We start from the raw sequence: 25,839 nt of genomic DNA, 5'->3' as shown, positions 1-25,839 counted from the left end.
ACAGACAAACGTCCTAGTAGAGCGCAGTAACTAAGCCACCATCTTTTACCCATTCAATACGGCGGCGGGACAATATGGGGCGTGGTTACGCCCATTAGCGACGTAGGTGCGTAAATTACGCTCATGCGCAATCCCTCACCCTTTGGGGCAGCCATTTTTTCAATGCTGACGGACGGTTAGCACGAGGAGGTAAGGTGTAGCGCGATTTACTCGCCTAAGCGCATTTTAATCACGCTATCGGGAGATTTGTTCGGAAACAATTGAGCCTAAAACGCCAACAAATCTGTTAGTTTAATGCCAAGGTAAACACACCGTCGATAACTTAAGTTTCGGCTCCTATTCCACAGTGGCTGTTTACTCCATCCAGCTATCTTAGCATTAGCGTCACGCCGACGGTCCCCATTTGACCTAAAAAATAGTATGTTGCCCATTTTCTCTCCATTATTGCGTCGTGTAGAAAGACTTCTAATCAAATAAAGCCGCGACATCAATGGACGGTTTGTTGGGTAAAGGCTCACTCAAAAATCACATCCAGTGGCTCGACTTTGTTAATGATGTGTTGTATGTAATGATAGTTTTCACACACAAATTATATAAAAACTTAAGGCAACTTTCTCTTAGTTGTTAACCTCGGTCTATATTCAATCACCTTGTCTGCAAAAGGGAAAATAGCTTGGAGCACTCACTAACTTATTTTCATTCATTATTTGTCTTTATTGTTTAACTGTTGAATCTCCCATCTCAATATGCTAACTTTTTCTTCTTTTTTTTTTTGCACATCAGGTCTGTGTCTAGAGAGTGGGGTGTCTCCAAGTGATCTTCCTTGCATGAAGATGTGGCATCTCTAAATTCTGCACTTTGGATTCATCTGGGAGGTCAGTGTATTTGTTTATTGTAGAATATCCAAGTATTCATCCAAATTAAAAGCTTATGTAACTCAGATGTATTTTATTTGCATGTGAGGTTTCATTGACTAAAGTTGCAATTTTCTCCCTCTCTCATAGGTCCAGTCCAGTTCTCTGGCTCATTGTGGCAGTGATGGATTCAACAACTTCATTTCATCATTTTAATGAATAAAGAGATTTGTGTTGCAATTGTCCTTTTTAAAACACTTGGTGAAAAAAGACCTAAAACCCCTGCATGGGTCTTTTTTCTTTTTTTTTAATTTACCCTGTTTGTCTGAATCATTCTAATAAAAAATTTACCTAAGTTATTTTCTGAATTTTTTTTCTATAAGTAAAATGGGGCAAAAATTTTCATAAGTATTTTCTGATTTTTTTTTATTCTAAGTCAAATTTTTTTTTTTAAACGCTTAAGGGGGAAAAAAAACCCCCAATAAATAGGAATAATACTTGGGGGGGAAAAATAAAATTGATAAGTGCTTTTGCTATTTATTGGGGTTTTTTTTCCCCCCCCTAAGAGTGAATATTTACAGGTTGAGAAAAGCAATTTCAATGTGATGGATCTTTTAAGTGTGCAATGTTTTCCTGTTAATAAAATGCTTTGAACTGGACATGTTACTTGCATATTTGTTTAGTCAATGTGATGAATAAGACATTTATGCATTTCAAGAACATTTTTATTTTTTTCCACACAAAAGTTACAATCAAAGTTGGTTTGCATAGATCATCCAGCATTTGAGCAGTGCCAACTTCCATCAGTAAATGGACAAAACTCTTCCTCCCCCTTTGGTGGAAATCTGGAAAAAAAGCATAATAGATAAGTCCAACATCAAATAAATTACAGATTGCTATTTAGTTATGTAGTATACCTGTCATCAGGAAGGCCCTTCATCCAACTGCAACATTAAAGCCACAGCAAGAAAAAAAGGGATGTTAGACATACTCCTCTGATGGCCTTGCTGGTTCTTTTGGGCCATGGCTTCAAAAATGACAAGTTTTTATAACGGGGATCTCCAACTGCAGTTCTTGAGGGCTCCTATCCAGTCTTTATTTTCCATATCCTTCAATACCTAAATCAAATAATCAGGATCTTGATCATTTGATTCAGATGTGGTGGGAGGTATGGAAAACATACTGGACAGGTCCCCTCGAGGAGCAGAGTTGGTGACCCTGAGGGTGTCAAAGACTGCCGTCCTCCAACGTCCACGTCATAGACCATCAGCTCACCGTGTCACTTTTCTTTAGCATTGATTTGGTCAAGCTGGATGGACCCTGAAGAGAAGTAAGATACAAAATGAGTAGGTTTAGTACTAAGTACATGAAAATACTGAATACAATAACCTGAAACACTTTGGTCCTACCTCATCCACAACTTCGGCCTTGACTTCTTTGGTCTTCAGCGATTTTGACAGCTTTCACCTGCTTTGCCACCATCTCCATTGCTTTAAACCTTTACAAAAAAGCACAGCATGATTAGGTTATTTCTTGTTTAACCATTTTGATGCACAAATGACCCGCATTCATTTCCTCCAGTCATTTTTAAAAGATAATATACCAAAAAGTCAGTGCTTTCATTTTTCTCTTCATACAGAGGGAAAAAAATGTTTTTTTTTTACCATATGTTTAAAGTCGAGTTGAAAATAAACCTAGCACTATCATTGAAAGAATATCTTACTTAAGTTTTGTCAAAACTACATTTAAAACTAAAAATAAAAAAGGTCCAAGCACTGGGGTCTTCCTATAGGAAAGTGAAGGGCAAAAGGCATATCATCTTTAAGTGTACTATTAATTCCTTATGTGGGTGAGTAAACCACAGGTTCTTGCTATTGAAAATCTAGTTTAGATCAGTTTGTGTTTTCATTCAACATTTGAATGCATCATGAAAAACGAGCCAATTGAGCAAAGCCTTCAATACTGAAGGCTGATATTTAATGATTAAATGGACAGAGAAAGTAGAAACTATGTAGTATTTTAAAAAAATGACAAACCTTTGCTGACAAAATGCTCGTTATGGCGTCGAGAATATGCTCCTTTTTGGCCACTTTCTTGATGTTTCCAAGCGGTCTGTGCTCGTTGAGGAACTGAAACACACAAAGGAATGATTTCTTTTTAAACATACAGAGCTATGGGTAACGCAATGTAGGCAATGGGTTTGCAAACATTTTCGGTTCCATCCACGTGGAGCGACAGCAAGCGATCGAAGCACGCTCCCGTCAAAAGGCACTCTTAAATGAGAACTGTGGCTTAGAAATCCCCAAATGACAACGTACCGAATGTGCTGCATTGTGCACGAAGAACTTTAGGTCTTTCTTCGGTAAACCAACACTTCTGGGCTGCTCTGCCGTCCACTAGCGATTAGAAATCTGGCACATCCGCAATTTTGAAGGTTGTAGGCGGCGATTTGAACTCTGACCTCGGTCATGCGCATTAACAATAGACACAAAAATAGACTGTTTTCTTAATGACGTGTACGGAGCATGAAAATAAAAGGATACAAACATCTTTTTGTGTCTATTTTTCATGCATTTCACATCAACAAAACAATATTTTCTGTATACATTGGTAGTTCTGGCTCGTCCACGCTCTCACCAGCCAATCACAGTTTGTGAAAGTGATGACGTATCCCTACGCCAAATCGAAATTTGATTGGTTAACGCAACAGTTTCATCGACGCCCCCAGGTAGATTTCTGACCTTGGCAACAAATGATGGCTAAAATGTGATTGGTTAAAATGTTTAAATATGAAAACATCTGGAAACAGCGCAACCATGGGGGAAAGCAATGAAAGGCATGTGACAGATAATTTGGAATCATTTAATAAGTATTCATTGGCAAAATATAATTAACATCAGTCTGTGATTCAGATACTTTTTAGGCCTGATGGTCGACTACTGATATATATACTGCATCACTGCAAACACATTTTTAAATTATTACTTCCCTGCCAGTGTCAATGAAACGCAAAGATGTATTACAATGCTTTCTTGGATCTGTTTTTTCTGGTCTCTATCTAGTACACTGGTGTCCAGCCAGTGTTTAAAAATAAAAACACAAAGAAGATGCACAATATATATATTTTGGGTCCACTTTGCAAAACCATTGCATAATAATTGAAAATAGGCACAACTCAAACAGTAAAACAGAATATGCAAAACAATGCAATCCTATAAAAAATATTCATTTAAAAAGGCAACTTCAAACAAGCAAAGTGCTGTATTTTTAAAGAAAGGCAGATATAATCTTAATACTCGAGTGGCATTTAGAAGTTATAAAAGTGTTTCAAGCCTTTTCATTTTTTTCCTTCAATACTACATTTTATTCTAATTATATTTTAATTAAAGTTCCCCTCTAGTCCGTACCGAGTGGATGTTTGTGTGTTATATGAGCATTTTGAAATGCTTCCTAATGTCCGCTCTATTTGCACATAGAGAGCTAAGATGGGAGTGTTTGGTGCAGGTAAGGCTGTTACAGCAGCATCTGTTATATGGAAGTTGAGAAAAGAAGGCATCAAGTGTAAGCTGCAGCAGTGCCAGGTTGAGCTAAAATATCTATTACTCTGCTTTGTCTTTCAGAATGAACCTGGAATGAACAGAGATTGACGGATTAGGATTAGTTTGTATGGGCAATGGCATTACTATGCCTAGAATTCATTAGTTTTTTTCTGACATGGAATATTCACATTATTTGAGTCCCCACCATTCAGTGACACCAGACTCTAGCAAGGCAGAGTCCCGCAACTGATCATCTCAACCATTTTAGATTCCAGAACCTGTCAAAGAATGAAACAACAAGAGAGAATATGTATACTTTGCTGTAAAAGAACTGTTTTCACTCAAAATGTATTTTTTTTATCCACCTTGAGTTCAAGCCTCAGCAAGACCTGGCTTTCAGGTGCTGCCCCATCCAGATGAAACCACTGATCCAGGACCAGCTGTGGCTGTAAGAGCAGCTCCTTCACACTAACTACCAGAGAACCCATCGGCTGGTCCCAGCCACTGGACAACTGCAATGCCAAAAATCATTGTCATCATTGATATACAAAAACAAATGTGACTAGATATCATAAATACATGCATAATCTAGTAGTGTCCTTACCTTCAGTACCAACATCTGATGTTTGGGGTCATGCACAAGGAAGTGGAATGACTCCCCCCATTGAGGCTTGGTGCTGCGGTCGCAAAGCTTCAGAAATGTGGAATAACAATTATTTCAAGATAAATGACATTAGCTTTAAGGAGTCTCACCTGGCTTCTGTAGGTTTTGTTCCCAAGAGCAAGTTCAGCTCCCGCTTTTGGCTCCTTGCCACTCTTTTTCAACTGTACAAACAATGATTTAATTTTCATTGTTAGCTGCCGCAGAAGACATAGAGAGGAGGCCAATGACTTACAGGCAATGAGTGTGCTCGCTCCAAATAGACAAATAGCATAGCAGCAGAAGGGATGGCTTTGTTCTTAAAAGATTGGAGTGATTGAAGCTGTAGTACCTGAAAAGGACATAAAAATCAGTGAGCACTAAATGCATTCTTCATTATGGACTTGTACACAATGTAATTTGACGCAATACTATAGCTTCAACGTTGTACTATTTACGCTCTCATAGATCCTTTAGAATCAACATTTTCAAGGAAGTTCTCATTATGGGACCATGAGATTTCACTATGAGTGAATTCATTCACTTCATAAAACAAACAAATAAATATAATAGCAATAATAAAAAGGAAAAATAGATAAGGTGTCCTTTCAAATATACCGCATATCCTAAATAATAACTGGTAAAAGAAAGATAAACCTGGTCAAGTTGAAGAGCATGAGACACTTTAGGAATCGACTCCAAGATCAAGTGAAGCCGTCCGGACTTCACACCAGTCAAAGTGTACCACTGAAAAAATAAGTCATGTTACTCTACCTCATTTGCCAAGTTGAGGTTAAGAAAAATGGAAGTATAGAACTAAAAAAAAGGACAAACAGAAAATTGATTAACCTGATCTATGTACTGTGATCTGATGACCTCATTGACTTTAACACTGAACCTAAGAGACATATAATCAATATTCATTTGCTCCAATACAAGCTCATAATTCAAACTTCAAATACTTGTGGTGCATGATACAAACCTTCCCAGGAAATCATCAGAATCCAAATCTTTATCAAAAGCTTCAACCTGAATTTCCTGGGCACCATGGGTGCTTAAAACAACCTATAGAAGAAAAAAAATCATGATAGTTGAAGGAATCACATATTTATGGGTCATTAATTGAGTAAAATATTAACAGGATTAAAAAAGCGCATATTTCTGGGAACTGCAATGATAATAATAATCGCTGGGGAAAGTGCAGAACCTCGCACAGTCTACAAAATGTGTCCTTTTATAGAATTAAAAAAAAATCCCAGACATTCAGAGACGCGGTCCTTCAGTCTGGGGGAAAGAATGCAGCAATGTTTTCTTGTCTGCAGTAACGAAAGCCAATGTGAGGATGATGTCAACTGGACCATGCAGAGAGAGGAACGAGACAGCCTGATATGTTCTTAATCATTGCATTTTTCTCGTGGTAACAGCAATTATTTCAAACAGAAACAAATGTTTCATTTGCCTCACTTGTAAACCAATAATTGGTAAAAACAACCTGCATGTTTACCTCATACATCTCGTTCCAGGTAGGATTGAGATTCTCTTTGATGACGCCGCTCTTAAATGTAACCCCTCCAATGGCGATCTTGACATATGGGTCACTTTTGCCCTTCACCATCCCACCCATTAGGTTGTCCTTGGCAACCAGATTCTGGGCCTCGAGGAGGTGAATTCTCAGCAATACCTGGAGAATGGAAACAGGTTTTAGTATGTTTATATGTATAGAATTATATTGTGACATTCTGCATAATGCTTTATTATTGTAAAATGGTGATCCTAATATAAATACTTGTACTTATTATATTCGCCAAACCCACCTCAGTGGCAAATCCTTGATTTGGTGTTGTTTGCTGTGGAAGACCAGGCAATGTAGAATCCGAAATTGCACTGCAAACAAAAATAAACATGTTTGTGTATTCTAAAATCAAAACATAGCTCAGATTTTGCAAATAGATTAAAGATGAACTTACTCATCTATCATTACATCCTGTATCTCCAACTCTTCTATATGAACTTGATGGTCCGACTGGGTTGGTTGCTCTTCTGCATATGCTTCATCCTCCACCACCTAAAGCATAATTCATATAGAGGTCTTTATCACAATTAAACTAGAGAGAACCGAGCAATAATGTTGCCAAACTCACTGTCGCATCAGGGTGCTCAAGTGTAAAGGACTCTGCATGATCACCTTCTGCTTCTGGGTACCCAACATGGCTTGTTAGCTTTGGGTCTTCTTCATTCTTTTCAGCGGATAGCGTGACTGTATTCTTTGGAGCAGGACCACAAGGCTGTGGGATGTCAGTCATTTTTGAATTCAATATCTGTGGATAGAAATGATGAATGGTGATCATGTAAAAATGTAGTCCATTTCCAGGGTATTTGTGAAAAATGTCACATCTCCACTCATAGACTGCAGACATTTGTCAAGGTAAAAGAAGTCTGAACATTTGTAGGCTGACCGCAGTACGTGACTTCATTCCAAGAATTTCCTGGAAGCGGCAGGAATAAACACAAAGCGATATCGCCTTGATCTGGCAGCCTGTGAAGGACCCTGACCTTAATAGTGATTTTAAATTCCAAAAGACATTTTATCATTTCTTGAATGTCAGAATATGTGTGCTTTTTATCCGTGTGGTGTGCAAACTTTTCAAGGACTTGTAACCCTAAGTATAGAGTCAAAAATGTCATTTTCTTTTTAGATTTTAAATAAATGAAAAAGAGGAAAGTTTAGACTAGATCTGACCACTTGTTTTACACATTTGCTACAACTAGATGCACATTTGTGTTTGCCACTGTCAGTCATATACCAGTAGGTATATGTAGATTTGGTCTATTAAGGTCTGGATGGCATACACAAAATATCCATATGGTGGAGAAATGATATTTTCTTACCTTGAGTTCTGCCCTCAATAAGATCTCACTTTGAGGCAAGGCTCCATCCACAGGCATCCACTGATCCAGCACCAGCTGAGGTTCTGACAGCAACTCTTTGAGAAGAACCACGAGTGAGCCCATTGGCTGGTCCCAAGCACTGGATAACTACAATAGAAATATTTCGATCATACACACGTATGCATGAGTTTCTCCTGTACGTCACATCATACCTTGACGACAAGCATTTCCTCAGCAGGGTTGCGGACCAAAAAGGTGAACGCCTCCTTCCACTCGGGTGACCTGCTACGATCGCAAACCTTCACAAAAGGAAAGGTGAAGTCAGATCATGAATGCAGCCCCTTGACATAAATCAACTGCTTATGATTAGATAGATTAAGCAAGTAAGTTTTGTATTGTTATTTGGCTCATTTTAAAGTAAGTAATTAAGTAATCTTTCTATTCATTATTAATAAGGGTATCCTGATTATGATAACAAAATACAGTAGATTTAACATTGTATATGACTATATATATACTATAGATGTATATTTAGGTACTATATATATTTGACATGCCATACCTTAGTTTTATAGGATGTGTTACCACAAACAAGCTCAGCAGCAGCCTTTGGCTCCTTTCCACTTTTCTTGAACTGCACACAAGAAGACACATTATAGCACACCTCAGTCTTCATTCAGGAACTACATATACATAAGCTTATCAATTTCTTTTGTTTTACAAAATCTCAACTGTAATGTAAGAAGAAGATAAACAGGAATATTGAATCCTTCTGTACTGATTTCATATTGGAATCACCCAAAACATCTAACATGACTTACGGGCAATGTAAATGCTCTTTCCAAATAAACAAAGAGCATAGCTGCAGAAGAAACTTCCTTGTTCTTGAATCGCTGCAAAGACTGTAAATGCATTACCTGCAAAATGGAGTAAAAAAAAAAGTTGGGTAAAAGCACTTTCCATCAGCGTAATTTGATATGTCATTCTTACTTTGTCCAAGGTGTTATTATGGGAAACTGTTTGGACCCACTCCAGTATAAGACGAACGCGACCAGACTTAACATCCTCCAGACTGTACCACTGCACAAAAAGCAAACAATTTGTGAGCAAGAAAATAATGAAAAGCAATAAAGATGCAGGCTGGGTGTCTCCTCACCTGGTCCGTGTACTGGGAACTAATGATGTCCGCAATACTGATGTTCAACCTGTTAATAGGAGAACTGCAATTATGGAGTGTGTTGTGCCAATGTGTGAAAGTGTGTAAAATGTGCATTCAATTTTTGAATAAACAAAAGTCCATGACTAGCACCTTCCCAAAAAGTCATCTTTGTCCATGTCTTGGTCATAGAGCTCCACTTGGATGTCCTTCCCAGATTGAGGCTTCATCACCACCTGTTGGACCCAAATTTGTTTAATGTGGTGTCTTCAAACATTGTGGCATTATTTATTTATGCCAGTATGTGTCATATTGCTTTAAATGCAAATTAGAGGTTTATTCACTAAGATAACTCATTTGTAATATATTTTATCAGAAGTGTCATGCTAAGCGCACCTGATACATCTCATTCCAGACGGGGTTGAGATTCTCTTTGACAACGTTGCTTTTAAATGTGACCCCTCCAACGGTGATCTTAGCATAGGGGTCACTCTTTCCCTTCTTTAGACCCCCCATCAGGTTGTCCTTGGCGACCAGATCCTGAGCCTCCATAAGGATGATTCTCACCAGGCCCTACAGGGAGAGCAAACGTTTCCTAAAGGTTATTTGAGGACAAAGAGTTATGTAAAATTCAAGAGATCACAAAATCATCATCAAAAAATGTCTGATAGGAAAGAAAATTCAAAATAAATATTATTATTAATATTAATATAAAAAATATTTAATGTTCTTTTACAAAGTACCACAAAACATTATTTGAAACCTCTAAATTAAGCAGTTAGCACAGTGAATAAGTTAAAGGTATTACCTCACTGGCAAAGCTTAGGTCTGGTGAGGTATGATGAGGTTTCACCACAGTAGTATTTGATGATTCTTCTTTTTTATCTTCTGTCACATCAGCCAAAGGCCTCTTTATATCAACCTCTTCAGGCATCATCACTTGGGGGACAAGATTTTCAATTGGAGTATCCGCTGAACTTGATCTAAAAAACACTTTGCATTAACTTCTATGAAGAAAGATAATAACTGGAATATTTTTATAGGAAAATGGAGCATACTTTTGAATCACATCAGCACTACGTTTCTGTTGATCGGGAAAGAGGTTTGATTCTTTCAAAGAGACCCTAGCTTGACCACTGACACGGGAACACTTGCTGGGTATCAGCATCTGTGAAAGGAAAACAAGAAGAACTAAGTCAAAAAGGACCTGAAACTTGGGGTATATGCTGAAATGAGAACTATTCTACCTTGAGTTCAGCCCGAACAAGAACCTGACTTTCAGGGGAGGCTCCATCTAGATGGAACCACTGATCCAAGACCAGCTCTGGCTCAGCAAGCAGCTCTTTGATAGGAATCACTAAGGAACCCATGGGTAATGTCCAGCTGTGAGACAGCTGAGAAAAAAAAACTTGTGTTATCGGGACAATCCTAAATTTTGATATTATATTCCGCACTAGTTGACCACATCATCTTCTTTAACCAGTCAATCACTGGGGCACAGGATAAAAATCTTGAGCCAGAATGGAATCGACGATGATACGAGAAATCACTAGCAAACTAATTAAAATCAGAATACCTTGACAAGAAGAATATCCTCTCTGGGATCATGGACCAAGAAGCAGAATGCCTCATTCCACTCAGGTGATACCGAGCGATCACACACCTGCGAGCAGAGAGAGAGAATAGTTCAAGTCACTCAAGGACATCATTAGGCTACCCATTAATGTGGTCTTACTGTAGTTTTGCGAGACATTTTCCCAAGCGCTATCTCTGCTCCCACTTTTGGCTCTTTTCCACTCTTCTTCACCTGTTGATGTACAGTAAACACGATGGACAATAATAAACACGTTGCTTGGGTATAGTGTCAAGTAGTAAGAGTTGGATTTTTCTCACAAACTTACTGGTAAACCATCTGCCTGTTCAATAAAGACAAAAAGAAGACCTGCGGATGGGACTGCCTTGTTCTGGTAAGACTGCCTAGAATAAAACTGAAGAACCTTAAGACATAAAATCAAGAGTGAATTGGCTTCATTTTGATGCATGACTACATGATTGCGCTGTTTCTGTTGAAATACCAACCTGATCCAATTGATCTGCCTCAGAAGATGTTGGAACCCATTCCAGTACCAGGTGGACCCGACCTGATTTGACATCATTCAGAGTATACCACTGATCCAGAAACACAGAAACGCACAATCATTTTAACACTGTTGCAGAGGATGTGCAAAAAAGCACAGGATTGATTTTCATTGTTTTCAAAAACAAACTGGTGTTCTATTGGTTTTGCCTTCATTAGACTTCGGATTGTGCTTTATCTTTTCCAAGGGGATTTTACATATCCGTACCTGGTCAGTGTACTGAGAATCAATGATGTCCTTCAGATTGATCTTCAGTCTGTATTTAAAAGGCAAGAAGTAAGAATAGTATGCACTCCAAATCAGTCATCCCATATAAATCAATACATATAATCCAAAGCTACCTTCCCATGAAATCATCCTTCATGTCCATGTCTTTATCAAACACCTCCAGATGAAGCTCCTGACCAGGCAATTGTGTCAAAATCACCTGAAAGGGGAGTATAGTTGATTATGCATTCAAGCACTGAACTATTTTACTAGTCAATGATTTATTTACCTCATACATCTCATTCCAGGTGGGGTTGAGATTTGACTTGATCACATTACTTGTGAATGTTTCCCCACCCATATTGATTTTGACATAGGGGTCACTCTTGCCTTTCACCATGCCCCCCATCATGTTGTCTTTTGGAACAAGATTCTGTCCTGCCAGTAGGTGGATTCGAAGCAACCCCTGTAAACAAAAGGGATTTCAAATCATGGTAATTAGAGTGAAATTGGCTTATAAGGTCAAATGATCAAAAATATTGCACAAAGGGGTGCAGTGGGTGACGGTTTTTGTTCCAACAGATCCATCACAGACACTTAAACAAATGAGGAACCTGCCAGCAATCAACTGATTGATGCAAATATATCCTCTTTTTCAATTGAAATGAAAACCCGCACCCACTGCGGACCTTGAGCACCCCTTTGTACAAGAGGATATATTTATTGCTACCTCTGTGGCAAAGCTAGAGTGGGGGGAGGTCTCCTGGGGTAACTGTTTGCCTGCAGATTCCAGTTGAGATGATATATCAGCACTGATATGTTCCTCATCCAACCAGAGCATCTGTATTGTTTTCGGAAAGAAAATGTCATGGGGAACAAATGTTTGGTACCTGATGGTAAAATTCAAAGGTTTGTCATTTGTGGAATTTCATGACGGATTTACCCTGAGAACAGCATTGATATAAATGCGACTGGCTGATCCGGAGTTATCCAACTGAAACCACTGGTCCAGAGAGAGCCCAGAAGTGGACATCACACGGGACAGAGGGATTGTCAGACTGCCCAGGGTTTGCACTCGGTCTACATCCTTCACCTAATTGACATCATTCAAAAGCAATTAGAAAAAATTCAGAATGACAAGCACTTTGGTGTCAAAATGACAACGTCTGCAATCATCAGCAACTACACTGACATGCAGTAATATTGTGATGAAGCATCATTTAAAAAAAAAAAAAAAATACCTGAATGTCAATATCCTGTTTTCGTGGATCCTGGATAAAAAAGGTAAATGCTTCTTCCCACTCCGGATCAACTGTTGTATGACATGTCTTAAAACAAACAGAAAAAAATAAATAAATGTTCAATGTTTTCATTCATAAAAAAATCGTGGTATATTAATTAAATTGTTGCAAATTATCTGGAGTGCTTTTGTGTGTGACTTTTATTCTACCTTGCTTTCTCTCGTGACATCCTGCACCGACAGCTGCACCATGGGATTGGGCTGTTTAGTACCCTTCATCTAGAAATGCAGAGGACATTACGTATTTCATGAGAAAATGATAGAGCAAGTGGTTCATCAGAGAAAATGTGTTGAAATTTACCATAGCAACTTGTATAAAGGAAGTAAGCAATCTATGAGTCAGATTTAAGGAGGCAAAATCTAGATTAAGACCACAGTGAATTCACCACATTTTGTCACGGGTAGAGGGGTATAAAAATAGCCAGACTCAACAGTGCATGAGAGCAGGTTTAGAGCCTACAGAAAATAGTTTGTGGAATGCAAGACAGATGGCACAGAGTGGCCTCACTGAAACCACAGAGGAGGTCTCTGTGAACTGTGCAAGCAATCAAACTCACTGGAAGTGCTTCAGCTTTGTCAAGATAGACGACCAAGATGGCAGAAGAGGGCGGATCAGCTGTTTTACTGGTCACACTCTCGTTTCTCTTCAGGATCTGGAATTGAGAACGTTTCCGTAAACGTTTCATACCTAGATTGTTGTTACCGTAAAAAAAGACGAAGAAAGAACATAAATGATACAGCCAAAGAGGGCACACCTGCTCTAGTCTATCAGTGGTGGGCATCAAGGCCAACCACTCCAGTCTGAGATGGACACGACCTGATGGAGTATCCTTCAAAGGGAACCACTGTGGACAGAAAATTATAATGAGACCATTTCACACCATCTAAAATGAGTTTCAAAAGCAACAGTCGTCACATGGTCTGCATCATTGTGAGTGGTAGACACAACAACAACGTAACCTTAGCTTTTACTTACGTCATCAACAGCTATGGACTTCTTCACAATGCCCAAGTCCAATTTGGTTCTATGGCGAAAAAAATAGATGAGCAGATTAACAGAACAAATCACTCAATTCACTTTTGGAGAAAACCTTATGAATCTGTCCTTTATATATGAGATTTACTTATTGAGGGAGTGAAATGTATGACACAAAAAGACATGAGTGGTTTGTATGTACCTGCCCAGGAAATCATCCTGATCTGTATCTTTGTCATAAACCTCCACTTCCAGTTCCTGACCAGGCACTTCATGGACTATCACCTGGTGAACCAGACACGTATACAAACAAAATGTATGCAGACAAAATGATTGGAAAATGGCTTTGGGGTCACATGGAACGAATGAAAAGGAGCCATTGAGAAGTCAAGAGTTACTGTATGAGTCCTTCAAGTACACATACAGTATCTTAATGCCTCACCATGTTATGCTTACCTCATACATCTCTTCCCACTTGGGCGAGGCTGTATTGTCAAAGTGGTGGGAGGTGAACATCTGAGGACCCACCCGCAATATGGCATAAGGGTCTGACAATCCCGCCATAACACCTTTAACATAGCTGTCCTTTGCTGCTAAATTCTGGGCCTCCACGAGGTGGATACGTACCACACCCTTAGTGATAAAAGAAACAACTGTGTTGGATGTGAGAGCCTTTTCATCTATTGCAATTCAATGCAACGAATTGTATCTTTACCCGGGGCAAAGGGGAGCGAAGGTGCCCCACATGCAGGTTTGGAACCAGAGGGACGACTAGACGGTTGGGTAGGACTAAGAAGGAGGCAATTGCATCCATGATCATACTATCAGACATGACACTGTGAAGAAGAAGGAAAAGGAAAGATGGGGTCATGACATATAGGGTTATAGGATCATTTGCCACTAATTTGTGCACTTAGGTTAGGATAAATAGCTTGTTTTCCAGTAGGAACATATCAGAAAGTCATTTTATTATTAGCTTTGTCACATAGTTATCTTTCTTTTTTCATATTGTGTGAACAATGCAGAGTTATAAGCATGTGACTCACTTGAGTCCAGGGATATCCAACATATTGGTCAATCCAGTCCAGTTGATATCAAGTCTCTGAAATGATCCAAATGGAAGAACGATTATTAAACATCAACCAGGCTGTGTCATTGGTCGAACAGCAAGAGAATTACACACAATACTCGCAAGAAAAAGGATTGGGGGAGGGATGTGCGAAAAGAAAAGGACAAATAATGGTGACTGTAGACGGATCAACTTACGGGTCTGCGAATGAAGAACATGGTCACTGCACCCACAATGGGCACATCTCCAATCAATGGCTCTAAAATGACTCTCATCATCCCATTCAACTGTGTGCACACAAAAAAACAAATGTGATATTAGCAGGAACAGTCTCCACATGTTATTCAATATCTCACATGATGATGAAGACTCACTTGTATTCCTTTGACTCCAGCTTTGCAAAAGTATCTCTTTACTTCCACGTTGATCTCTACATTGCCAACGAAGCTGGAAGGAACACATTTTTTTAGCATACTAAATAAAACATGCAGAATTGGCCAAGAGAGGAAGTTAACATTCTACCTAATATACAAATCAAGAAGGACCTGTCCTTTGTCGTTCTCAGTGTTTGCCTTGATTCCGACCACCTTCATGGCCTGTGGGAAGGGAGAATAAAAATTAGCTAGTTAAATTCTAAGGGGTTGATATAAAGCAAAAATAACGTCACCTTGTCACCCATGTCCACTTTTGTGAAACTGAGTGTCTGGAGGTGGCTGCTTGATGCTCGGATAGATGGAGCAATGGTCTCCACTAGGAGCTTCTCCAAGTATTGTCCAACAAAAGGCCACACCTGTTGCAGCACCTAAAACAACATACAGCACATATATTCATCCATATCACGTTTTCTGGTCACAAGTACGCTTTTCAACAATAAAAATGTGATATTTGTCATGGGAAACATTGAGGAAAGTACACTCCTATAATATAGTCATAGTACAAGTTGTATAAACAAACTTATGTCAAACTTAGGTTGTTTTCAGGTGAATCAGAAGTTCATTTTTCTTTTATCCTCAAATAGTTGTTTGGCATTATGTACTATACCAAACTTCCAGTGACCAGTGGTTCCCTTTTAAAAATGACACCGGTTTAAAATAATGGAAGTTTTAGGAAATGTTTTAGAAGAAGTATATTAGTGACTATCGTACTTTACATGGCAACAAAGGGCCTTTTATTCACAGTGGTATGAGGGAAAAAAAGAGTAGATATGCTGTATAATAACTTTCCTACGAGCACCTCACTGAGCATTGTTATCATCAACACAAATTAACAAAATTGCCCTTTTGCATCATTAAATTGTGTTTTTCCTGTTTGGATTAAACGAGTCACTCTACTGTAAACATCTTTTTAATTCCTCTTGCACAAGAAGGCAATTGCTCAGCTTTTAATCTTTTTCTCATAGCTTATTATCATGCCATAAAAACACATTTTGCTCCCAAAGGACAAAGAATGCGAATGTGTTCTTGACTTTATAAAAGGTTGCCAACAAATGGCATGAGTGGAGAATGAGTCATCAGATGCTTGGTCACGTGGAGACCTCACTCTTCCTTCTTTGCAGACTCAAAACTCCACTTTGTCTGCCCCCGACATCTTGTGATCCTTTTAACATGTTTGATGTTTTTTTTCCAATGACGTGATAATAAACCTTTACAATTAGATACACGTGGAAACAAAAGCAGTTGTTTCTGTTCCTTAATGTGAGGGGCTGCCCCGCCCCCATCCTGCAGCAGAACCGCAATAAAGTGGAAACTTTGAGTAGGTTGACTGGCATGAATACTGTACGGTAGCAGTACAGACTGTGACTATTAGAACAGGGGGCCGGGGGTCTTCTCTGTCTGCAAAATGGCATGCTGAGCGTCACATGTCAATTGTCAACATGGCAGCTGTGTTTGACCCCATGTGTGCATTAAAAAAAAAGGCTAAACAAATACGTAGTAGATTATTTTTACCTTATTCAGCCATTCTACTTTCTCGACATCCGGAAAGTTGACCTGTGGTGAAGAAATAAAGGGCATAGTTAATTGGCGTTAAACTATTTGGTAAACCATCCATGTTAAATGTCTTAACTTTTTTTTTTGGGGGGGGGGTTCTTTATTGTGAATGGTTGTCTGAAACATGGCTTAAAATTGGCTATTCTAGGGTTTGTGTGTCTCTCACCAGTTTTGTTTTAATTTTATACATTTTGTTTTTAATTAAGTGGCACGATAACTGATTGGATGTTTTCCCCAGTGCGTGTATGGGTTTTCTCCGGGTACGCCTGTTTACAAAAATACCAGACTTGTCATCGAACCCTCAATCTTAGGCCAACACAGTGTTTAATACAGTTTAGTACTTAGTTATTTCTAAAGATAAAGACAATTGAATGCAAAAACTGCAAAATATCTGACCAATCATTTAAGTCAATGTCATTCCATAGACTTTTTGTCTGTTAAACAGCTTTGTCCTTGCATTTCAGGATTGCATTAGATAAGTGAGCACGTTTATATTCTTAAGCACGCTTGATGCATTTTGTCTGTTTGCCAACAACATTGTGGAAAAGCACTCTACAGTCTCTACTGGAATAAACTGGGTGTGGCTTCACAGTAGAACTTGTGGCTATATCTATTTCCATATATGTACTGTCAGGATCCCCCATCACATACATTGATTGCACTTTTAGACCAAATCTAATGGATCCTCCTCCTAAAATAATGTTTACAAACATGATTCCAACTATTTTTTATGTTTTTTTCCACTTGTTAAAAACCTTCCAGATGTTTTTCTCTGGGCTCCTTCTACATGTATAATTACCCAAAGTTATTATGGGAATGGGTAGTATATAGTATCTTACCCAGGCAGGTAGATCTCGCTTTATTTTGGACATTTTAAAGCTGCCATGCTCCTCCTCGTCGCCGAACAGCTGGATAGCCGATCGGAGTCGCTCTTCCTTGGCCTCTCGGGCGTGTTTCCATCCCGTGTAGACCATCATGCCGCATACCAGCAAGCTGGTGCTGACCCGATAGTAACCGGCCAGGTAGACGGGAAGCAAAGCCCCCAGACACTTCCCAAAAGTCCATAGCACTGCCACGGCGTCAAGCCCCTTTGCCCGAGGGGGAAGAGGCACCACTTCTCTGTCGGGATTCGCCACGTTCATCTCGGGCTTGTCTGGGCCCAAATCCTCGGCGACTTTTTCCTCACTCAGCTCCGATTTGTCGTTCTGCATGATGTCTGTCGCTGGGCTTCTGAATCGTAGATGACTGTTTTGAGAAAGAACGACAAAATCAATACAACTCGTTAAAGAGCTTCTTCCTCTTGCTTAAAACGACGACAGTCATTGAGCACGCCAAGTAAAAGTCCGGATCCACGAATCGCAGCTGCTCAGTAATCAATTCCGAGAATGCATATTTAATACGATTGATAAATCCGCCTGGGCGATGTGGTTTAGTGGTCGAATTTGCAATGGAAGTCAATGCGGCTGCGAAGTACGCTCTTCTTTCTGTAGCCCAGTTGTCCCGTTATCTCAAATGAAAACACGCCCTCCTCTGAAACCAACTATGCATCCTTCACTCATGTTTTATTTATTTATTTCTATAATAATAAATAAAATATAATAACAATAATATATATCTGAGATGCCAGACTAATATAGTATCTATAAATCTGACATTTCTTCATTTAAATTTTGTTCTCATACCCGCTCAATCATTATTTACTCAGCCAGTGTTTGTTGAGACACGGATGTATATGTAGAAAGTATAATACAAAGTTTATATAATGTGACTCCACCCTTTTCCCTCAAAGAGATGCTTAAGTCTGTTTTGCTTCCAATAATAACAACATTCTAAGACTTAATATTTGTGTCCTTTGTAGCAAACCAAATCAAATAGGAAACTGCTGCCCTCTTGAGTAATGATATAACATATTCATCCTTCTGGAACTACAAGACAAGTATTTACTGCAATTATATAATATTCAATCTTTATCATATACCCTTGAGGATAAGCGGTTCAAAAATGAACAAACAGTATTATGACCAAACCAAACACTAGAAAAGTGAGTTCATTTACCATTTGGATTTTATTCTCCTTATAAAATCCTTATAAATCAAGTCTTACAATGTATTGCATTTTTACAAATTTTTTCTTTTCAGTTTTATGACCCTCCTTGTAAATTGCAAGCCACCCATCGATCAAGTAATATGAGGAATAGTGGTAATCCTCATGCTCTGACTGGCGATGGGGTACGACACCATAGGTGTAGTGGCGTGGCTCATGGTGATGCCCGGCATAGAATGCGTCATGGATACGGCAACGGGAGCCACAGAAACTGTCACAGGCGCCATGGACACAGGAGGCGCCAGCCCCTGGGCGATGGTCTGGGCCAGAGCAGCAGACAGCGGCGTTATTTCAGGATTGAGGTGAGGGGGTGGCGCCGTCGGGGGAGCGGCGTTGGTTGGGGGTGCCGAGGGAGCACCGGTAGGAGCCACCAAGTCTTGCTGGGTAACGGGTCGAGGCTGGAGCCCGGTGGTGCTCAGCGTCGTGTGAGTCTGGGCGATGCCGTGGTTATATGAGCTAACCGCACCCACGGGGGGTGCCAGAGTCTGCTCACTGGGGGCAGGTGTGGTGGAAAGTGTCATCACTTTAGGCTGACTTCGGAATTGCGCATTTTGCTCCAGGAGAACCTCGTTGGTGGCGATGAGGTTGGAAACCTGAGAAGAGAGGTCTGAAGTATTAGTAAAAAAACTTAAACTAACACAAGTGTGTTAGTTTTTTCAAGTGTGCTCTTGTACAAACCTGTTTTTTCAACTCCTCTACTCTCTTCCTCAAAAGGTTGTTTTCTTCTTCCAATAATCTGTACTCCAGAGGACGTGTGGGCAAGGCGGCCTGGATGCCAAGGTCATAATGACCACCGAGGCTTCCATCTCCTAATCGCAGGCTTTCCAGCCGCCGCCTCTTGATCTGGAGGGCAGTCTGTTCTAGTGAAGTGTCCAGAGAGGTGGAATCAAAGAAGCCACTTTCAAGCAAAGGGTCATACAACGACAGTGCGGTCCTGTCGTAACGTCTCTGCCCTGATGCTCCTATTGCCATGCAGCCACTGATTCCACCCGTACCGACGCCACCGACTCCTGCCAGGCTCGGATCTCTACAACCGCCCAAGGTTGGGCAGCCCATCCCCATAATATTATTTCCACCTACACCACCCCCGAGTCCGGCAATACCCCCACAGGTCCCCCCGCCAGCTCCTCCACCAACTAAGCCACTCACCGCATTCACCATCCCACCAGCCCCAGTCCCAATTGCACCGCCCCCTCCAACCCTGGCAGCTTCATACTCATAGTCTTTTTGCACATGGCGAAATTTACACTTGTTGCCCCTCTGGCATTCCCCCTTCAAGAAGTCTCTGCAGATTGGCACCTCCCCTCTGCTATGCGGCAGATCCGTGGGGGAGAGTCCAAGTCGTGCTGCAACTTTTCCTCTCAATCTGAGGGGAAGCTCACCATGTTTCTTATAATAGTCCTCATCCTCTTTAGAGCCATGCACAAAGCGACAGTTGGCGCGCAGGCACTCTTTATTCTGGTAATCGTGGCAAAAGATGAATTCATTCTTTTGCACCCCCAAGTCTGGCACCTCGTTGAAGTCGGGATGCTTGAAGCGACAACGCTTCCCCCTCTTGCAGACGTTGCGTATAAAATCCCGGCAGACCCCATCAGGCGTCAGAGTGGCACCTCCCGTCCCGTTTGGACAACTATTGCCATTGCCTAGTGCTCCGCCTCCCCCCATTCCGCCGACACCCCCGCCAGAAAGTCCTCTGCCCTCTGTAGTGCAAGCAGAGCCTGGTCCTCCCTCCTCGCTCAGGTTTCCACCACTTCCACCACCACCTGATAGGTAGGAGCTGTCCCGATCAGGCATGGCGCTGGGCCCGTCTTGAGGAGATTACAGCACTCATGTGTAATAGATCTGGAGTACACTGGTAACCCTTTACATGAGTGGAGAAGCAAGTTGGGGAATGATCAACTGCAGCTTTGTTTCTGTTAAGGAAGATAAATCATGACAAACAGAAATTAGACTTTAATAAAATGTTAACAAAGCATGAATAACAGCTGTGCAAATTTTGTGTCCATGGGCCAAACATGGCCTGCATTTAGTGTGTTGCTGATGAAAACTGGAGTCCAAATCTTATCTTATTTTTTTCCTGTAAGCGCTAGGTTTCTTTTTTTCACAAATCAATATTTAAATTTTGTCCCATGTCAAATTATTGTAATGACATTTGTTGTAAACAAAGCTGACAGACCAAACAAAGCCCAGCTTAGAAATATGTAGCAATTGTGGCGTGTTTTGGACAACTGCAGACAACAAATTAAATTTGCATGAACAAACCCTATGAACGTGATTTAAAAAAGAGAATAAATCGCTAGCTGTGGAAATTAGAAAACGCGACCAAGCATTTGAACACATTTTAGCCTAGCAGATCAAGGAAAAATTATAGCGCTCCTTACCCTCCAAAAACGATACAAGGAGAATGTACACGAAGAAAGGGTGCTGCTGCTGATCAAAACAATGGCCCCTCTTGCATTAACCACGTCCGTCGGTTTTCAAGGCCGACGTGCTGTTTTGTTTATTAAATTCTGGTCTTAGTCTAGGGACGAAGAAGTGTCTTCTTCTGTTCTCTGATGTACGTTTACGCTACTGCCCTCCTGTGGTATGATGTACGAAGTACTCCTAAATTGTCGGTGGCCTTGTTTTTGCAAATAAATAAATTAAAAATTAGCAAATAAACTGATAAATAAACAAATGCATAAATGCATAAATAAATATATGAATAATGACATACATGAATGCACAAATAAAAAAATTAAGAAGTAGATAAATCAATAGATAATAAATAAATGAATACATAAATAAATAGAAAAATAAATACATACATAGATATGTAAATAAATAAATGAATAAACAAAAAATAAACAATTTCAGTTCTCACCAATATTTACTGAGCCATGTGCTTGTGAGCGACTTTAGGAGTGCACTAATAAGGTGGAAAAGGAAGTTGGACGGCTGGTCGCTTCTAAAAATGTATTATTATTGTTTTTTTTATTATATCTTCAACCCAAATGCTGCCAGCAAGCGGCCACTGTGTTTCCCTTTATTACCTTATGTGTGTAGCACAATAAAGAAAGCAAATTGTAAAAGTTGTCTTCAGTAGCTCTCATTTCTCCAATTTTTATTGGGTTTCTTGCAAGATCAACCCTCTTTTAACAGTTCACTGATTGGGTGGTCATGCCCCGTTCTCTCGTTTGGGTGTGTCATAAGGCCTGTTACTGACTAACCTCATTTACTCACTTTTTTTCTTTGGCCAGCACTTTAGATTTGGCATAGTTGTACACCATTTCTCATCAAACAAATGTGCACTTTGACCTAAAGGATATCCTGTGCCTTCTCAGCAGTTGCAGCTTGGGTAAAAGTTGCAGCCAGCTTACAAAAGGGCTTCAGAGCTTTTGTTCACATTTTCCCTGGAACAAATAAGGATTTATAAGGATTTATCAGTATTTCTTGCAACAGAAACAAAAGGAGACAGAAAACATTGGCTCAGAAGGTTGAAGATGATGGTGAGTCTTACTGGAAATATTCTTTCTGACAATTTCTGAGAATCATGTGACAGCCAATTGCACAGTTGCATGCATTCAGGCTGGGAGTTGATGTGGGTTCTTATCCAAACATAATGCAAATGGTTATTGATTCACTTCAGTTCTTGACCCAATGCATAATTTAGCTTTGGTTTTACAGGAAGAAGTGAAAGAAGAAGCGCCTTGTCTGAGCGTTCATGGTCATAGTGTCAAGATTACAGAGGTTCTGCAGGACGGGGATGGACTTACCTTTTTAATTGTCTCACAGAAAGTAAGAAAACAACATTTTGAGTGTTAAAATTTAAAGCAACCTTTTCCACAACTAACTGTAAATAAGAACAAAAACTTTGTGTTCAAAGTATCAGCAATAGTCAAGCAAATTCAGTACTTACTGCTGGTTCAAAGTTGCTGAGACAGCACATTCTGATCAGGTGATGCACACATGGTAATGTCTCTGAGTAGGAAAAATATGTAGATAAGACTTTTTTTTAAAAAGAAATAGTCCGTACCATGGGACTAGTCTGATCCAACTACTGGAAGATCGTGGGCCTTAAACAGAGCTATGACTAGGGCCAATATTTAACCTGTGTCTAGAGGCAAAAGCAAAATGTATATTTTAAAGAGAGCTTTTTAAAAAATCAAGTGACAATCGGCTCATTTGACACTCAAAAAAGCTGGATCTATAAGAATTTGCCTAGACTTTGGCTCCTCCAGAAGCAGATAAGATGGTGTAAGACCCATTTCTAACCTTTAAAACAGTTAAGAGGTGACCAGAAGCTCTACAGATGTGCTGGAAACATTTCAAAGATGATTGCCTGAAGGTGCATTGCTGTAATCCATCCAGAATGTGATCAGTTTGATAGTCCGTTTTTTCTCCTGTTGGGGGCAGCTGTCCGGGACGGGGGAGTACCATGTTAACCGAACATATGAGGACTTCGAATGGCTGCAGCAGAACCTGTTCAATCAGGAGAATGTACCTGGGATACAAGGAGTCATAGTATGTGTTAATTTCATATTTTCTCAATTGTTTATTTGATTTTTTAAAATTTGACATTACCCTTGTGAATTGTTTACATTCATAGTATTCTCACCAGAAAGACAGCTAAAAAACTCTGGCTATTAACACAATATATATATTTGGAATTTTAGAGAATATTTCCCATTGTCTTTGAGAACAATGAGTGATTGTAAAATTGTTTTCCAACCTCTCTCCCCAACCTCAAATCCCAAGTTTCCTCCTCTTCCTGCTAAGGCTCAGTTGAATGCACCAGCAAAGGCCGTCAAGCAGCTCGGTGAGCAAATCTGACAAGCAATACATGTAACAAGGTTTGAAAGTGACATTTAAAAAAATCATCATAATTTAGCTGGTTATTTTGCATTCAAGAAATTCAATTGATTGGTGTTTTCAGTGCAGTACTTTGATCCAAAGGACTATTTTTGCAGGCTTCCTTGCTTTAGGGGAGTTGCGTCCATACTGTATAGCATTGGAGACCTTTCTCCAGCAAGTGGCAGCACACAACCTACTGCGAAAAAACACTGCTGTGGAAATCTTCCTCACCAGCTCAGAAGTAAGTGGGATACTACTTGGTGAATTTTAGATGGAACTCTTGCCCAATCAGAATTTAATGACGACTTGCACAATATTTAAATAAAAAGCACGATATTAGCAGAAATTCCACAATTTATATTGTTTACTCATACTCTTGTAGGAGAAAATAACCAATAACAATTTTACCTATTACAAGCAGCATATTATGTTTTAACCGGTCTGACATGCAAATATATATGATTCTGTTTCTTTATGTGTAGCCGCCAGGTTCCCAGAGAGCCCGAAAAAACATTTTTAATCGTTTGAGTCAAGCAATGGAAGGGATGAGAAAAGAAGGCCACAAGGTCCTCAATTTAAATTATTATGGGATTGCCATGGTTCCCTTTTTGATGGTTTGCTCTTTGCAGGATATTGATGAATTCTTTCAGACCAAACGGGACGCCAATCTCTCTTTAACCAGCACCACCAAAAACACAGTGGATGTAAGTCACTACACTTTGCTTTTCTTTGGCTGCACACACTATTTAACATACTTTTCATTGGTTTGATACACTTTTCCTGCAGAAATTCCTTGATGTGGTGCTAACCGAGCAAAGTAAGATATTACACGTCTTAATTGCCCTTAAGTATGTGGTTGTCAGTCTGTTCGGGCTCTGTGATTGGCTAGCCTGCAATTCAGAATGTCCCTCATTCATAATAATAGAAAAAGTGGAACTAAAGTTGTTGCTTGGATTTTACAGTAAGATGTAAAATACGTTATGCTTTATAATTCAAAAATCTCCCTTGACGTCACTTTTCATGCTTGATTCCCTCGTGTTGAAACAGAAATAGCAACGGCTTGTGGGCACTTTGCAACTGCTCTGCATCTATGTGTGGAATCGGAGGATGATCCTGACAAAGCAGCTTTTACCAAGTAAGACCGCAGTGTTCTCAAGTCTGTCATGTGCTCTTGAAGTCAAACCTGGCTTTTAAAAGTTAAAAGACAAGATGGACTAATTTTGCTCTCTTTATTCTCATAGGATTTGTATAAAATTATCAGACATCTTTGAGTCAATGAAGGTCATTTGTACTTTTCTGCATCTTTTTTAGAAAAACACAATTAATGATGACATTGCATTACATATATTTGCAAAAATGTTTGTATTTTTCGTATGCAGAAGGGTATGACGAGTGTTGCTGAGAATGATTTGAGCACTCTAGGTTTCGGCCTGGATCTCAAGTTACGCTACCGGGAGGCAGAAAAGGTATGTCACGTGAGGTTGGACACTAAGCCAATGCCGAATGACAAGAATAGGTTTTTCTCAGATGTTAATGCATGCTTCTGTTGTGTCAATTGCAGGAGATGCTTTTCAGAAGGACCTGCAAATTAGTGGAGTTGGAAACGGCCAGAAAGAATGCAGAGAAGGCCAAACCAGTAAAGAAGGCTGCTGTGAGTGTCTACATATAACAGATTTCAGTCAGGTGTCAGTAGGGTGTTGGATGTAGGATTAAAAAAAATGCTAATAATTAAAAAAGTAAATGCTTAATGAGCCAGATTACAAAAACTAGATTCACATACACTTGGTCCTTCGGAATGTTCGTTCTTAACACACATAGTAGCCTAATTATGACTTTCTTTTAGTTGGAGGAAGTGAAAAAAGCAGCAGAGACTGAATTTGTGGTCATTTGTGATGTTGCAAAACAGGAGGTAAATCACTTAAATTTGACAATTATTTTTCACAGTTCATTTGAATATGTCCAGTGAATGTGAGTTATATGCTGTCTTTCAGATTGAGCACTTTGAGACTGCACGTATTCAGATGTTTCAGCAAGCTCTGGTCAAGTGGTGTGAAAAGCAACTCCACACAGCCCGGGAAATTGCTGACCAATATGAACGCCACCTCCAGATCTTCAGTGGGATGTAAGCCCCCCACCCCCCCCCCCCC

At 39.8% G+C, this 25,839-nt stretch overlaps 4 protein-coding genes and 2 long non-coding RNA genes across 7 annotated transcripts in view; 2 read left to right on the top strand and 4 right to left on the bottom strand.

Annotated features, from left to right (window-relative positions):
- The first annotated feature begins 67 nt into the window (after positions 1-67).
- On the top strand, positions 68-1,250 carry LOC144203565 (uncharacterized). The gene is made up of 3 exons (XR_013327714.1): positions 68-189; positions 784-875; positions 1,005-1,250. It is a non-coding gene; the product is annotated as an uncharacterized LOC144203565 (long non-coding RNA).
- Positions 1,251-1,557: 307 nt separating this feature from the next.
- Positions 1,558-3,438, bottom strand: LOC144203399 (uncharacterized). 2 transcript variants are annotated; one of them, XR_013327684.1, is made up of 6 exons: positions 3,173-3,438; positions 2,891-2,983; positions 2,264-2,352; positions 2,038-2,174; positions 1,772-1,972; positions 1,558-1,699 (listed from the first exon to the last, which is right to left on the bottom strand). It is a non-coding gene; the product is annotated as an uncharacterized LOC144203399 (long non-coding RNA). The 2 variants fall into 2 exon arrangements; XR_013327683.1 differs by having other exon boundaries at positions 1,772-2,174; positions 3,173-3,436.
- A 264-nt stretch (positions 3,439-3,702) lies between these two features.
- Positions 3,703-18,285, bottom strand: LOC144203476 (extended synaptotagmin-1-like). The gene is made up of 48 exons (XM_077726943.1): positions 17,596-18,285; positions 16,715-16,756; positions 15,436-15,570; positions 15,291-15,364; positions 15,143-15,215; positions 14,966-15,055; positions 14,746-14,801; positions 14,415-14,535; positions 14,156-14,332; positions 13,902-13,984; positions 13,700-13,748; positions 13,479-13,568; positions 13,281-13,376; positions 12,874-12,942; positions 12,665-12,751; positions 12,367-12,516; positions 12,154-12,264; positions 11,713-11,889; positions 11,558-11,643; positions 11,424-11,472; positions 11,158-11,247; positions 10,980-11,075; positions 10,814-10,885; positions 10,655-10,741; positions 10,326-10,472; positions 10,137-10,246; positions 9,887-10,061; positions 9,475-9,651; positions 9,232-9,314; positions 9,079-9,127; positions 8,913-9,002; positions 8,744-8,839; positions 8,485-8,556; positions 8,135-8,221; positions 7,923-8,069; positions 7,175-7,351; positions 7,001-7,098; positions 6,848-6,917; positions 6,538-6,714; positions 6,016-6,098; positions 5,883-5,931; positions 5,691-5,780; positions 5,290-5,385; positions 5,147-5,218; positions 4,998-5,084; positions 4,759-4,905; positions 4,599-4,671; positions 3,703-4,481 (listed from the first exon to the last, which is right to left on the bottom strand). The coding sequence occupies exons 1-47, from the start codon at positions 17,965-17,967 to the stop codon at positions 4,618-4,620; spliced, it is 4,965 nt and encodes a 1,654-aa protein (XP_077583069.1). The 5' UTR covers positions 17,968-18,285; the 3' UTR covers positions 3,703-4,481; positions 4,599-4,617.
- Positions 18,286-18,798: 513 nt separating this feature from the next.
- Positions 18,799-21,447, bottom strand: zc3h10 (zinc finger CCCH-type containing 10). The gene is made up of 3 exons (XM_077727309.1): positions 21,241-21,447; positions 19,538-20,772; positions 18,799-19,452 (listed from the first exon to the last, which is right to left on the bottom strand). The coding sequence occupies exons 2-3, from the start codon at positions 20,651-20,653 to the stop codon at positions 18,934-18,936; spliced, it is 1,635 nt and encodes a 544-aa protein (XP_077583435.1). The 5' UTR covers positions 20,654-20,772; positions 21,241-21,447; the 3' UTR covers positions 18,799-18,933.
- Positions 21,448-22,019: 572 nt separating this feature from the next.
- Positions 22,020-25,829, top strand: LOC144203733 (sorting nexin-6). Its single transcript, XM_077727306.1, has 14 exons — positions 22,020-22,347; positions 22,526-22,636; positions 23,255-23,362; positions 23,597-23,657; positions 23,809-23,933; positions 24,175-24,258; positions 24,322-24,396; positions 24,479-24,509; positions 24,740-24,827; positions 24,934-24,973; positions 25,072-25,158; positions 25,254-25,343; positions 25,536-25,601; positions 25,684-25,829. Exons 1-14 carry the CDS (start codon positions 22,342-22,344, stop codon positions 25,816-25,818), a joined length of 1,107 nt encoding a protein of 368 aa, XP_077583432.1. The 5' UTR covers positions 22,020-22,341; the 3' UTR covers positions 25,819-25,829.
- The window catches only part of sumf1 (sulfatase modifying factor 1), a 28,503-nt gene continuing 24,791 nt past the window's right edge, over positions 22,128-25,839 (bottom strand). Inside the window, exon 14 of the transcript XR_013327759.1 lies at positions 22,128-23,342. The gene's annotated coding sequence lies outside the window, so the exon portion shown is untranslated. The remainder of the gene's footprint in view (positions 23,343-25,839) is intronic.

This window comes from Stigmatopora nigra, chromosome 10 (genome assembly GCF_051989575.1).
Source record: "Stigmatopora nigra isolate UIUO_SnigA chromosome 10, RoL_Snig_1.1, whole genome shotgun sequence".
NCBI lineage: Eukaryota > Metazoa > Chordata > Actinopteri > Syngnathiformes > Syngnathidae > Stigmatopora > Stigmatopora nigra.
This window is presented reverse-complemented; position numbering and strand designations above follow the sequence as displayed.